The sequence below is a fragment of the Epinephelus moara genome, chromosome 6, assembly GCF_006386435.1.
Source record: "Epinephelus moara isolate mb chromosome 6, YSFRI_EMoa_1.0, whole genome shotgun sequence".
In the NCBI taxonomy this organism is placed as follows: Eukaryota; Metazoa; Chordata; class Actinopteri; order Perciformes; family Serranidae; genus Epinephelus; species Epinephelus moara.
The window spans coordinates 31,725,215-31,740,057 of NC_065511.1; the positions used below are offsets into that span (position 1 = coordinate 31,725,215).

General features: G+C 42.4%; 1 protein-coding gene across 2 annotated transcripts in view; it reads right to left on the minus strand.

Moving 5' to 3' along the window:
- pklr (pyruvate kinase L/R) overlaps positions 1-14,843 on the minus strand; it is a 29,732-nt gene that overhangs the window by 8,888 nt on the left and 6,001 nt on the right. For both annotated transcript variants that reach the window (XM_050046676.1, XM_050046675.1), the window contains exons 2-9: positions 11,333-11,497; positions 9,638-9,729; positions 9,393-9,524; positions 7,637-7,823; positions 4,907-5,180; positions 2,184-2,334; positions 1,264-1,416; positions 1,006-1,172 (exon numbers count right to left, since the gene is read on the minus strand). In XM_050046676.1, coding sequence (XP_049902633.1) covers positions 1,006-1,172; positions 1,264-1,416; positions 2,184-2,334; positions 4,907-5,180; positions 7,637-7,823; positions 9,393-9,524; positions 9,638-9,729; positions 11,333-11,471 — 1,295 coding nt within the window. In that variant the 5' untranslated portion in view covers positions 11,472-11,497. The remainder of the gene's footprint in view (positions 1-1,005; positions 1,173-1,263; positions 1,417-2,183; positions 2,335-4,906; positions 5,181-7,636; positions 7,824-9,392; positions 9,525-9,637; positions 9,730-11,332; positions 11,498-14,843) is intronic.

The following is a 14,843-nucleotide window of genomic DNA, read 5'->3' on the forward strand; positions in this document are numbered from 1 at the left end:
GCAAGATGGCGACCTCTCTAAAGCAAGGCCCTTGCTATATATATGTATATATAAGCATAATTATAAGGCTACGAAAACCAAACGAATTTTATTTTATAGCGATTATACACTTATATAAACATATTAATGGTTAGAATATTCAGATTCAGATTTGACAATAAACCATGCCAAATATTACAAGAATATTCAGATTCAGATTTGACAATAAACCATGCCAAATATTACACACTGGCCCTTTAAGGGTATAGCCTCGACGCTGTCCTAAACCCACATTCAGATTTGAGAAGCCTTTATTATATTTGTGAAAATGCAAAAAAAAAAAAAGGGACATTTCACTGCGTTTTTCACATGCAGGCCACATTAGACCGGGTCCAGATCAAAAACCACTGTACTTAGACAGGTCAAATCTGGACTAGATTATTCCAGAGAGGCTAAATATATTTTAAAACACTTCCAGAATTGTGAACCTTTATTATATTTGTGAAAGTGCCAAAATAGAGTTTAACATTTCACTGTGTTTTTCACATGTAGATCACATTTGAGTAGGTCCAGATCAAAAACCATTATACTCAGACAGATCAAATTTGTTGTAACACCACCACCACCTCCACCTTCTGTGTCGGGGCGTGCCGATGCTGCCCATGGTAATTCAATAAAAGCAGTCGGGCTTTGTATTATTGGTGCTATCTCTCTGCTGTAATTTTCATCATTGAAAAAAAAAAACACATAACAACAATGTCCCATTATGTGCCTAAAACTTATCGTCCTGACATATCATGCAATCTTAATTTTCTGTTTTGTACTGTAAAACTGTAACTCTGTTTTGAAAGGTGCTCTATAAATAAAGACTACTAATAAATAAAGATTATTTACTGTAATATGAGAGTGGTATCAATATTTTTGTCTAATTCTCACTGAAAAGTGAATGAGTGCATTTCCTAAACTGATTCTTTAACCACACCATAACCATGCCTTCTTGTCTGGTGGAAGGTTTGATATACACACCTGCCGCTGGTGGTGAGGACTATGATGGCCCCAGCACAGCATTTAAAGGAGGACTCTACAGCTCCAATGGCTGTGACCTCTGTGGGGTCAGTGGAGAGCGGAGTGAGGCGACGCAACTCCTCAAACAGCTGCTGGTGGAAAATGGCAGCCTCTGCCTCCCTGCAGATCTGAGAGACAGAGAGGGAGAGCGTCATCAGAGGGCTCTACTATAAGTCACATGTAACAGAGTGGACGTGATGCACACACTGAAACACACACCGAGTGCATCATTGCGACTGCCTCCACAGGAAACAGTCCCTTGGCGGTCTCCCCAGATAACATTACGCAGTCGGCTCCATCCAGCACGGCGTTGGCGACGTCACTGCCCTCCGCTCTGGTCGGCCGTGGGTGTGCCACCATGCTCTCCAGCATCTACAGACACATCACAAACACACACACATTCACATTAGTCTTTTAACCACAACCAAAGCGTCTCCACAAGGCAAAGGGATTCAATCAATGATTCCATTAAAAATAAGTCACTTTGTACGTCAATTTTTTGTCTAAGATGAGAAAGTAATGACAAACAGGCTTCAGGGAGAGAATGAGGAGAGTGGGTAATGGCTTTGTGGATGGATGGACAGTAGTGGGGGAGAGATCATTTAGACTGAGGCAGGCGGGCACGATTATTGACATGTCGGAGACCCTATACGAGTCAATAAGCGAGGCAGACAGTTGGAAAATGTGCTCGCTCACGGTGTCGCCCAAGAGACTGTTTTTGTAGTAGTTAAGAAGCTGCTGCTAATGCTGATTGGTGTACATGTGTGGGTGGTATTTGTGGACTCAGGTCTCGAGTAACAAACCTGCTATAACGCTGTCACTCTGAGTCAGGAGCTGTAGCATAAACAAGATATAGCACTGTGACTCAACATGGCTGCAGGAGTGTGTGTGTGGCAGCAAAGGGGTGTGAAAGAAAGCAAGTGTGTGTCGTTTTGAGGATGAATTTATTGGACAAGTGAGTGTGCGTTTGTGCATGTACATTATGTAGGAGTGCAAGGTTAATTTGTGCCTGTTAGGTTTTAATGCTAGCTTACTTGGGCCCTTTTGACATCTGATTGGATAGCACTATAGTTAGAGCGTAAATCTGTATATGTTATCGTGTCTGCATCTTTTCCTATGTGTGTGTGCTTGCCCCTGACCTGCGTGGCACAGATGACGGGCTTGCCCGCAGAGTTGCAGCGTCCAATCATCATCTTCTGGGCGATGAAGACTTTCTCTGCTGGGATCTCGATCCCCAGGTCGCCCCTGGCAACCATCACGCCATCACTTTCAGCCAGGATCTCCTCGAAGCTGACAGCCAGATTAGGGGCGGATGAGGAGGCAAAGGATTGAGAGTTTGGGATAAAAATGAGGGAGTTGAAAAAGAGCACAAAAGAAAGAGTGAGCAGGCACGGAGAAGCAGAGGCAGAAAAACGATGCTCTATTATTATTATTATTATTATTATTATTATTATTATTCAAATGCAGGTCTTGAGCAGCAAAAACAGGATTTTGCTCACAGCTGCTGGATCCTGAAAACACATTAAGGATAGTGTTGCACTGTGATAATTCCTACATTAAATTAGAAAATTTATCATTTAAGAAATGCATTTGTAGAGTCAAATATCCTTACTTGAGAGAGAACTCAATGTATAAACGGAAAATCTAATAGTTCCTAGTTCCTAGGTTTTCAAATGTGTTTTTTTGAGCACCACAAGCTGAGGGCCCTCTAGTTCCTTTACATACTACAGGTTAGAGAAAAATTTTGTTCTTTTGCTCTGGTGTCAACGGTCACTTTAAATCCCGTCCCCGACTGCCTGAAAGTTTGGAACTTTTCTTAATTTGTACCAAGAGGATTGTAAATTAGCAGCAAAGAGAAGGAAATTACTGATTTATGTCTATTAAAAGTAAGACGACTGAATCCTTTTGAGTGAGAGGAAGTAAGAAGCTCTTCTGTTGGTTGCTGGCTCAAAGAATCATCTGCCTGTCTTGTCCTTGAAAAGCTATCAGACAGCATGACAAAGAAAGCAAAAAAAAAAAATCATAAGGTTTGGAGAGCTTTTTTTTAACATTCTTTGAGAATTGTGAACTTTGGAAATTTGAAGGCGATATAGCCAGAGAAAATGTCTACTTAATGTCTCTTATGTCTACCATACAATGATATCTTGTCCAGTATGTCTTTTGTGTTATAACGAAGTTTGTTTGTTTTTTTTCCCTTAGGGAAGGGGAGGGTTGTTCTACATCAGTGTGATTATTTTATGTCTTTTTACAAATGTATCTTTGTGCATTCTCAAATTAAACAAATCGGAAAATCAATAAATACATGTTTGTAAACCCTGCATCAAAACTAAATGCATGTGTGATCAATGCAAACATAGGGAAGTCCAGACTTAAGTAAAAAATAGAATAGAAAATAGAATTACTGCCTCACGATTGTACGACTCCACAAACCAGTCAAGTTACAGTTTACATCTGTGTCTGTCGAGATTTATGTAGCCATGACAGTAGACAGTGCTTCAAATATGGACGATGCTACAAAGAAGATAACATTCTAAAACGTGGATGCGTCACACACATCTTTAGTCCGGCAGCACAAATCCATACAATTAGCACAAAGATTAGTGTCACCAATACAGTGAAGTTGACCTTTTGGATATAAAATGTCATCACTTCATTATTTTATCCTAAAAGACATTTGTGTTCTTGCTCTATTCTACCCTCACGGGGACACAAATAACTTTTAGGATAAAATACTAACAATACGAGTGAGGGTAGAATGGAGTGTGAGATGGATCCGTGGTTTGGCACAGCATCTGCAGTGGTGTGGGCACTGTGCCGGACTGTCGTGGTGAAGAGCGAGCTGAGCTAGAAGGCAAAGCTTTAGATTTACTGGTTCATCTACGTCCCAACCCTCACCTATGGCCATGGGCTCTGGGTAATGACCGAAACAATGAGGTCGCGGATACAAGCGGCAAAAATGAGTTTCCTCTGAAGGGTGTCTGGGCTCAGCCTTAGAGATAGGGTAAGGAGCTCAGGCATCTGGAGGGAGCTCGGAGTAGAGCCGCTGCTCCTTTGTGTTGAAAGGTACCAGTTGAGGTGGTTCGGGCATCTGATCAGGATGCCTCCTGGGCACCTTCAGTCAGAGATTTTCCAGGCACGTCCAACTGGTAGGAGGCCCCGGGGCAGACCCAGGTCATGCTGGAGAGATTACATATCTCAGCTGGCCTGGGAACGCCTAGGGACTGCCCAGGAGGAGCTGGAAAGCGTTGCTGGGGAGAAGAGTGTCTGGAATACTCTGCTCAGCCTACTGCCCCCATGACCCGGCTTTGGATAAGTGGTTGAAAACGGATGGATAGATGAACGGACATTTGTGTGAAATTATGTCATAATTAGAGAATGAATTCTTGAGTTATGATCAAAAAAAATCACCTTCACGAGAAATGGGACGCCAACCCAAAAACATAATGCTTCCAGCCAAGGCCATCACTGGCATAGACGCGTAACTGCTGGAGCCAAATGTTTATACACAGGACCATAAGTGTGTAAAAATTTAATCTGTATGATCTGATCTCAAAAAAATCCCCTTTAAATTAGAGCCAAACACTGTCAGCAGCAGAAAGTGAGAGCTGAGCAATGGAGAGGAGGAGCTGTGACATAAAGTGTGTCAGATATATTAAGTGGCAGCTATAACTCACACAGATCGCTTATCACAGATGTGTAACCAGAGCTGTCATGTGTCTATCCATCAGTGACAGCTGGCTGTTCACAGGAGGGTGGATATCGAGTCCTGTCACAGCCTCGTTAAGAAACTCTCACTGCCACCAGCTATTAAAAATAACTCAACCTTAATGATTTTACTTCCTAAGTATTTTCCTGTACTCACTTCTGAACACCTTGCCGGCTCTCCACCTTGCTGATCACTTTGATGTGTCGTCCATGTGCCCCCAGAGTTCGCCGCACATCTTTGACATCCTGGGCAGAGCGGATGAAGCTGGCGAACACTATGTCGACACCCTGGGCCACCCCAAACCTCAGGTCAGCCTCATCTCGCTCACTAACCGCCGTCAGGCCGATGAGGTCGCAGCCGGGGAGGTTAACACCTTTACGACTGCACAGCATCCCACCAGCATCCACCACCGTATCCACCCAGTCAGAGCCTGCAGAGGAGGAGGAGGAGGAGTTAAGGAAAATAAGAGGTCTATTAAAATGTCCTCTGGGAACTGAGGATGGCCAAAACTACATTTCTTTGTAAAGACTGCCACGAAAAAGGAGTCATAACTAGTGGATCTCTTCAAAAGAGACAGAATGAATATAATACGTATACCGTCGTATGTCTGTTAATTTTTTCTGCACAGTGTTGGTTTATTTGTGATTCCCTTATCAATTTTTTTTTAGGGATGCACGATATTGGACTTTTGCTGATATGCCAGTATCTTCCAATTAATTTTGGCCAATTGCCAAAACTGATAAATGCACTTTTTCACATCGAGTCTCACCTGTAGTGGAATGAACATATTATTATACCTGCTGTTATTGTGATGGCCAACTGGCAGATGCAGACATAAATAACAATACTTTTTAAAATACACACATTCACCGGGCAAAATAAGAAAACTACTTCAACTTAGGTTGTACATAAAACATGCCATTTTTAAAGTAACATTTCAAACACTGTCACTAATTTTAACAGGCTTGGATGACGCTCTTTCTGAGACAGTCCTGACAACAGTCACAACCAGGGAAAATCTGACCTATTTCAACTAATTACAGCGTCACTATGTCGTCCTGCAGGCTGTTCTCATGCACTGTTTGTACGTTTTACGACAAAAAGTTATGCACCAAAATTCATACATCAGAAATACTTATTTGATCCCTGAGGAGAAACTGTGATTCGTTACACTCTCTCCTATGTAAAGAATAGAGAATTATAAGACATAAGAATAAGCGTATATAAATGTATGGCAATAAAATAAAAATGTGCATTATGCTACAGTGTTTAAAACAAGTACTTAAAGGATAACTTCGGTATTTTTCAACCTGGGCCCTATTTCCCCATGTGTATGTGTGCGTATGATTCATAGGTACAACTCGTTCTAAAATTGGTTCAGTATTGAGGGAGGCGGATGCAGCCGGGAGCCGCGAAACAAGCTAAAACGGTAACGGGGGCAAATGCATCCCATATAAGTTTGCGCATTAAAAGTGTTTTTTTTCGCCACTGACCGGTTCAGATCGCCAGTTCTATCTCTGTAAATAGCATACTAAACGTTTCCCTTACCCTTCACTTGCTCTGGGCTGTGACGTCATCTCGCGAGAGCTTTGCTTGTTGCCGGAAGAAAACAGAGGAGCCATGCAGAGCGCCGCTCCGAGTGGTGCTGGTTGTCCCGGAGTACAGCTGAGAGTTTTACTGCATCGATTGAAAACAATGGTTCGTGTTTGTGCTTATCCGAATTGCAAGAACAGGATGTCACGCAACACCCCGTACAGCTTTCATAGGCTACTTTTGTCGGACGGCGAGATGCTGAAGTTGTGGCTAGTTGTGCTACAAATGGATGCTAACACTCATGTCCAGACACTGCGCCTTGCAGACCATCGGGTCTGCAGTGCTCACTTCTCCCAAGATGACTACTGCCAGCCGAAGAAGAGAAGACATCCAATCCTGAAACACCTCTTCCTCAAGAAAACGGCTGCCCCACGAGTAGAGAGAGCTACAGACACAGTGGAGCAAAGTTCTCGCGAGATGATGTCACACACAGCCCAGAGGTAAGGGAAATGCTTAGTATGTTATTAACAGAGATAGCACTGGCGATCTGAACCGGTCAGTGGCGAAAAAAAGCACTTTTAATGCGCAAACTTATACGGGACGCATTTGCCCCCGTTACCGTTTTAGCTTGTTTCGCGGCAGCCAGCTGCATCCGCCTCCCTCAATACTGAACCAATTTTAGAACGAGTTGTACCTATGAATCATACGCACACATACACATGGGGAAATAGGGCCCAGGTTGAAAAATACCAAAGTTATCCTTTAAGATATCAAAATATCAAAAATCAAATATATATCGTCACTATGCCAAGGCTGTAAGAGTGGAATTTAACTACTATATACATCTATAGAATAAACAAGAATAAAATTGAACATAAGAAATATGTACAGTTATGTGCATGAAAAAGATAAAGAACATATCCAAAGCAATCATGAGCCAGTAATTTGTGTAATAACCCACAAATTTTGGAAGGCTGTGATAACGTGACCAACACACTGAGTGTTCAGAACCATTTGAGCTTTGAATCATTTTAAAAAAGGTACATCCTCACCAAGTTTCTTTTCCTAAACCTAGCCACAGTTTCTTTACTCGCCTGAACTTTCAGATGCAGACCAAGTTTCTTTTCCTAAACCGAACCTCTACATGTATGACTTTACATTAAGTGCGCAACTTTGCTTCAAGTACACAGCATTATTCATGTGGCCCTAATTCATAAGATATCATACGATCCATTGTGTGTGCATTTTTTGATAGGATAACATTGCATCCCTAGGTATTTGTAAGGTAAATATATATCTAAACACATGAAAATCAGAGGTAAGGTTTGTTAAAGTCAACTTAAGGTGTATTACCTGTTTCCTGTACTTTAAGTGCAATGAGGCCGTCGTCGATGTAGATCCTGCCTCCCTTCTTGACGACTTTGGGCAGGTTGGGGTAGTCCACCCAGATGATCTTCCCGTCTGTCTTTTCTTTGTCACTTTCTGCTGTCACCACACGGACAGGGTTGCCTTTTTCCAACAGCACCTCCTCCTCCACTTTCTATACAAAGACACACATAAAGTGGAAGGAAGGGAAACACTGCCTTTAAGTAAACACCGTTATCATCTCTGTTATCAAGACATTATCAAAAGATAAATGATGATTTAATAAGGTAAGTCTTAAAGCTAAATAATGCATTGAATAACATTTCTCAGAGACAGAGCTGGTCGTCCACTAGCTTGCATGTCAAAGTACCCTTGGGCAAGACACTGACCCCAAATTGCTCCCGATGGCTGTTCCATCAGTGTGTGAGTGCGAGTGAATGGTTCTGAATAACAGTGAGCACCTTGTGTGAATGTGTGTGAATGTGACATGAAGTGTTGAAGTGCTTTGAGTGGTCACAAGACTAAAAAAAAAAAAAGCACTCATCAAGTGCAGTCCACGTAAGGTGTCATATTTGTATCGATGAAACCTGTGGTGCAGGTACAGAGTTTCTTCCAGGCATTATTTTAAGCTCCTTTGTTTGCAAGAACGTGTCTACACAGAGACGCAGACTTACAAGATGTTGTTGTTTGCCGTGAACATAACCAATAAACTTTGTTGATTCATTTGTAACTCAGTCATTTGTAATTCATGCTCTGCTATTTCTCTAAACAAACATATTCTCCACTGGCATTTCAAAATCACAGGATGTCAGCCCTCCTAGTTGCAATATTGCCATTTATATAATACCTTAATCTATACCAAACATCAAATATTTGGCTATCTACTCCTGGGAGAGAATCTTCCTCTGTTTGCTGTTGCAAAACCACATCTGAGCCGGGCTGAAACCTGCTGGATCTGACTCATCTCGCTGTCCAGACACATGACTGTTTGATTCACTGGCATGCTGAGCTTCAGCGAGCCAGAGTGGTTTACGATGGCTGAATAGCTCTGGTAATTCACATCAGAGGCTCTGAGTGCCAGTGACGACAATAATGTGACACACGTCAACTGTACAGGGCTGTAACTGTCCCACAAATACATCAGCTGCTTTCTACCCAATCATTTGTTGATGCTGTAACATAACCTGTCATTTACCTATTAACATTTTTCTTGTTAATGTAAAATGCAATCTGCTAAAACATGCAAGACATACGTGTTCATGATATGAGAGGACAAGAAATTAAAATTAATTAAGACGAATATAACATTAAGATAATATTGACGTATAACACACATGTTAGTAACTCTGTTTAATCTTCCTATTACGCTACTAAACAGACTTTAGAAGAGACACAACAGGCAAGAAGCAGTGCACAGCTTGCACGTCATGGAGAGCATTTTGTAAGCTAATCAAAGCATGAAGAGGTTTCCAAGAGCTTGGAGTTATTTGTTCAGCAAAGCAGACGGCATGCAACAGTTACACAAAGAACAACAAAACAAGACAATGGTGATGTGAAAGCACAAAAGAAGAAAAGGACACACAACACACAGTTGTTTTGCTCCCCTAAAAAAAGAAGCAATAACCTGTAAGAAATGATGCTGATGGGAAGCAGTGGAGATATTTTCAGCCCCTCTCACAGCTGACTGAATGTGACTGTTTGATTAGATTTACGCTGTTTGATGGATGAAGAATAACATGCTCACCCCTTTCACTAATCCAGTGCGTATCTCCGGACCCTTCGTATCCAAGGCGATGGCAACGGGCCGATAATACAAGGGGTCAGAGGTGATCGTCTCCACAGCCTCTCTGATGTTTTTGATGATTTCCCCATGATACTGACAGACAAGAGACAGAGAATCAATACATGTCTAGAGGAAAGACCACAACATGTACGCTGTGGTGCTGTATGTAATGTGAGAAATGGTACACAGGGGAGGACTGCACATACTTCATGTGAGCCGTGAGAGAAATTTAGACGAGCAATGTTCATTCCTGCCTTGACCATCTCTTGGAGTTTGGGGATGGATCGGGATGCAGGGCCTGAAGGAACAGAAGTAAGAGAAAGGAGATTTTACATCAAAGCTACAGTAGGTAACTTTTAGATAAATGGCTTGTTGTCATATGAAAATGTCACGACAAACACAAAGTACATGACTGATACAAGACTGATAATCTGTGCAAAAAAAATCATGCTCTTCCTCGTAGTGCTTGGTAGAATTAGATGTTTTCAGAAACTTATTTTAGTGTACTGTTTAGCTGTAAAGAGAGAGTTCACTCCAGCTGGAGGCCGATTTTGGTTTGATTGTTTTCAACATGGCGCACAGGTCACAAACTGTCATTTAACAGCTAAACAGTACACTAAAATATATTTCTGAAAACACCTGAAGCGAGAAATAGGCAATACAGTAAGAGAATCTTGTTTATATTTGATCAGCTCTGCTCAGTTTAACAGTTTGACTGCAGTTCACAACAGTGACAGACTTGATTGACAGCTGCGTTAGAGACTCCTCGGCTCTGATTGTTTCTTTTGTTCATTTGCGGCAATGCCATGAGAAGCACTACAAAGAAATGATGGAGGAGGAGGACTATTATTTTAATGCACAGATTATCTGCCTCATGTCTCTGTAGATATAGTGACAGTTCCATCAATAATGACAAAAACTTTTATAAAAGTTACCAACTAGCTTTAAAAAGATAAACTATGCAGGATTTCCTAAAAAATAAAACAATGTGTGGACTCATAAAAGGGTTATTATTCTCATTCATCACTAATGACCTACTAGAAGTGTGTGGTGGAGTAGTTATCTGCAGAGACTCTGTCTTTTGCCTGTATTTTTGCATTTTCATCTTACCATGCTGTGTTCACAATGGTTCTGGGTGCAGCACATGGGTGAGGTCATGAAAATTGTGAATACAGCACAGAAAAAAAAAATGCAAATATAGCAAATGACAGTGAATCTAAGCTTGGCTTTCACTTTTGCTGGCGACACTGTTTCCAAACAGTAACCGGCAAGCCCAACATAGTATACCTTTAAAACTGAGCTGAAACAATAAGGTGAAGTAAGTCACTGGAAATGATTTTGGGCCAAAAATCACTTCCAGCTTCTCAAATGTGACAATTTGCTGCTTTCCTGTGTTTACTGTGGTGGTGAACTGGATAATTTTGGGGTTTTGGTGGTTTCTGATAAAACAAAATAAGCAATTTGAAAATGTCAGCTTGTGTTCTGGATGAATGTGGCAGACCTTTTTCACTGGCTCCTGATATTTCATTGGCCAAGAAAATAATTACATTGAAAATTAGCTGTGTTGGCACATCTACCCGCTGCTTAATCACTTTGGACACAGGCCCTTCAGTAAACAGTAAAGAAATACCTGCCTTTGTGAGATATGTGGAGAGAGCTCTGCAAGAATGAAGTGGCAGTTTTTATTCATTGTATTTTCTTGTTTTGTTTTTCTCTTTTATTTTCTCCTTTTCTTCTGGGCAGAAGAAATGCACAGACAGGTCCTTAGCCAAGAATCAAACCCTGCCAACACTGACGGCCACCCAGCACCCAGGAGCTGGCTGTCTGACAGACACACAACAGTTGCCAGAAAACAAACTTGAAACTGAGACTCACTGTCTGCGGCCTCTTGTCACACTCACCGATTGTGCAGATTATGCTGGTGTTGCGCGCTGTGATTGGTTCTTGGTCGATATCCAGCAGACAGAGATGTTCCAGGAAGGTGTCAGCCATGCTGGCATCCAGCTCCTGGCGTTGGATGAAAGAGTCCGGCAGTGTCATACTCTCTGAGTAGCGCCTGATGCAAGCTGTAGGGACAGAGAAATGTTGTCAGCAGGGTGAAGTCAGTCATGACAACTCTACTGCCAACTCCACCTGTGAATACTAATGAACTAAACACCTCATACAGAGAAAGGTGTGTACCCCTGTGTAAATGATGGAAAAGAACAACAGTTCTGGTCTAATATTAAAGGGACAGTTCACCCGAAAATCAAATACATATTTTCCCTCTTACCTGTAGTGCTATTTATCAGGCTAAATTGTTTTGGTGTGAGTAGCAGAGTGTTGGAGATATTGGCCCTAGAGATGTCTGCCTTCTCTCCAATATAATGGAACCAGATGGCACTCGGTTTGTGGTGCTCAAAAACAAAACAAAAAAAAAAAAACTCTGTAATGTCTCTTTCCAGAAATCATGGCTCAGTTCCGCAAGATAATCCACAGACCACTGAGCAGTTTCATGTATTTTCTGTCTACCAAACCACACCCAGCAACTGTATCACCGTGCAGAAGGAAGAGTGCATCTACTCATGTGCAAGAGGTTCATGCTCATGACGGTATGAGATATAAACATTAATGGCGTCCTCCTCGGCTGAGCTGTGATGTTAGCTAGCTCAGTGGTGCTAGGAGAGCTAGCAGTAGATGCACGCTTTCTTCTGGTCGGTGATGGCAGGTGTAGCTGGGTTGAAAGAAAATGCATGGACCTGTTAAGTTGAGTAACAGGGTCATGATTTCTGGTCCAGACACTTAAGCTACCTGCCAAGTGTACCTTGGGAGGCAGATTATTGCAAGGACGTCACAAGTAGTGCTGCTGGAACTTACAGTCCCCTGGGAAGACCTGATGGAGGAGGCCCACGACCAAAAGAAGGCCAATTACCTAACGCTATTAGAGGCCAGTAGAGAGAGTGGTTGGAGGGCATGCTGTGAGCCAGTTGAGGTGGGCTGCAGGGGTTTACCAGAGCAATCTGTGCACCAGGCATCAGAGGGTTGCAGGAGAGGAAAGCCACCTGAAACACCTTGAGGCTGCAGAAAAGGCCTCAATATGGCTGCAGATCAAGAGAGCAGATCCATGGCATAGCGTGCTGCTTGGACACAAGCCTGGGACTGATCACCCCCAGCTGGGTTGCCCAGGTGAGGGTGTCTGATGATCTAAGACCCGAAACACCCTATGACTCTGGGTTCATCACTGGCCAAATCGCACCATCTAAGTGTTTCAAATAACTGGAAAGAGACATTGCTGTTGAGTACCATCTGGTTCCATTATATTGGAGAGAAGGCAGACATCTCTACAGCCGATACCTCCCAACACTCGGCAACTCACACCAAAACAATCTAAACTGATAAACAGCAATACAGGTAAGAGAAATATATATTTTTTGATGTTTGGGGGTGAACTGTCGCTTTAAGAGCTGCTTCTGAACGCACAGTGACAGCAGAGGAAACCAAGTATGTGCACACAAAGGCTCAAAAACCCTCCAAAGATACTGACCTGACATTAACTACAGCATGGAGAGGTGAGGAAGATTGTCATGCTGATATTCAGCTGTCATACAAGTCGGTAATATGAAAACAAAACACTGCAGTAGAGCAGACATTCTTTGACAAGCCGTAAATTTTAAAACAGGAAAAAAGGCTGACATTCAGGCCATATTGAAGACATAAAAAGGTCTGTATGGTGACATTTGAAACAAATGGAAATACATTATCGGGTCTCCACACCAGCAGTCCTCTAATATAAGGGGGCTGTGTTTCAGATGACTGGAGGAAGACAAGATCCTCATTTCAAATGCGGTTTGATAAAATATTATCGCCTCCTCTCCTTAAGATGTCACAGCTGGAGTGAGCAGGGTAACAGAGATAGGACCAAAGTACAGACTGCTATGCAGACTGACACAGTTCAGGGCTGAGATACAAGAGCTTACAGACTGGTGGGTGGGTAAGGGTCAAAACCACGAATGCAGTCCAAACAGGCTAACAAATCCAAAAGCAGAATCCCCTTAAAATCCATGACAGTCCGAAACAGAGGCATGAAAGCAACACCACAACAAAGACAGTCGAACAAACTGGGGAGGAGTGAGTGGGAAAGAGCTGATTAAATATGTGCAGCACTGAAAAGGAAAGTGGGAACAGGTGTGTAGATGGGCGGGGCTGTCAGATGATGAGAAAAGCAGGAGAAGTCTGAGGGCATCTGGTGGATGGATGTGAAATGGCAATGGAGGGGACAAGGGAAAAGAGGGAGTGGCTAGAGAGGAAGGACAGAGAGACTGTGACAGAAGAGGGAAAACAAACTGAGGCGTCTTGCATTCCCAGAAGAGACACTCAATCTGAAAAGAGACTGAGATGTTGTTGTTCTGTCTGTCAGTGTAGAAACACTCTTTATGAGGAAATGACAAATATTGTAGCTGAGTGTGAAAACAGCTCTAGTGTGACACCAAGTTTTAATAATGCTTGTTAAACCTGCATTAATTGACTTTTCCCTCATCAAGCTGTGACACAGTATTTGCATATTGTTTGGCGCTTGTGGCCACCTGTTGAGTTTAAATCAATATTCACTCTCTCTCTCTAGCTCTGGTGTTATGTTTGATCTCAGCTCACTTCTGAGGGAAATATCTGGCTCTCTAGCTGATAAATGCTTCACTGTGTTCACCAGCAAGTCACTAACTGTCTCCCTGCTGTCAGGTGTCCGACAGGAACTGGACAGTGTGCTGCTGGAAATGAAGCTATGCCAGCAGCAGTGACACAATACATGAAAGTTGCAGGTTGTAAAATCAAAACCATGAGCTGAAAGATGCTAAAAATGATGATTGATTTGTTTTATTGTAACAGTAATAAACTACCTATTAAGCCTTTTTTTATTTTTAAGATTATTTTTTGGGGGCTTTTTGCCTTTAATGGACAGGATAGAATGAAATGGGGTGAGAGAGAGAGCGGGGGTTGACATGCAGCAAAGGGTTGCAAGCCAGAGTCGAGCCTGCAACCGCTGCAGCGAGGCATCGCCATCTGTACATAGGGCGCTAGCACTATCCACTACGCTGCCGACACCCCCCTCTTAAGCCTTTTTGAACAGAAAATCCCGCACACTGCTCTTGCTCAGCTTCACAACTTATTAGTAACACTAACGTTTCGTTCCCACTGGACCTTTGTCAAGAGTGTTCAACACCATTATTAACAACATTTACTTTTCCTTTGTGGAGTATGTGACATATGATGCACAGGTTGTTATTGAGAAACACACCAACAGCTTATTAATTCCCCCACACTTGTGCACACCTGTGAAATGGGTGGGGCAGTTTCTATTTAAGCTCACTGTTGTAAATAAAGGTGTTGGAACACTCTTGACAAAGATCTGAAACGTTAGTGTTACTAATACATTGTGAA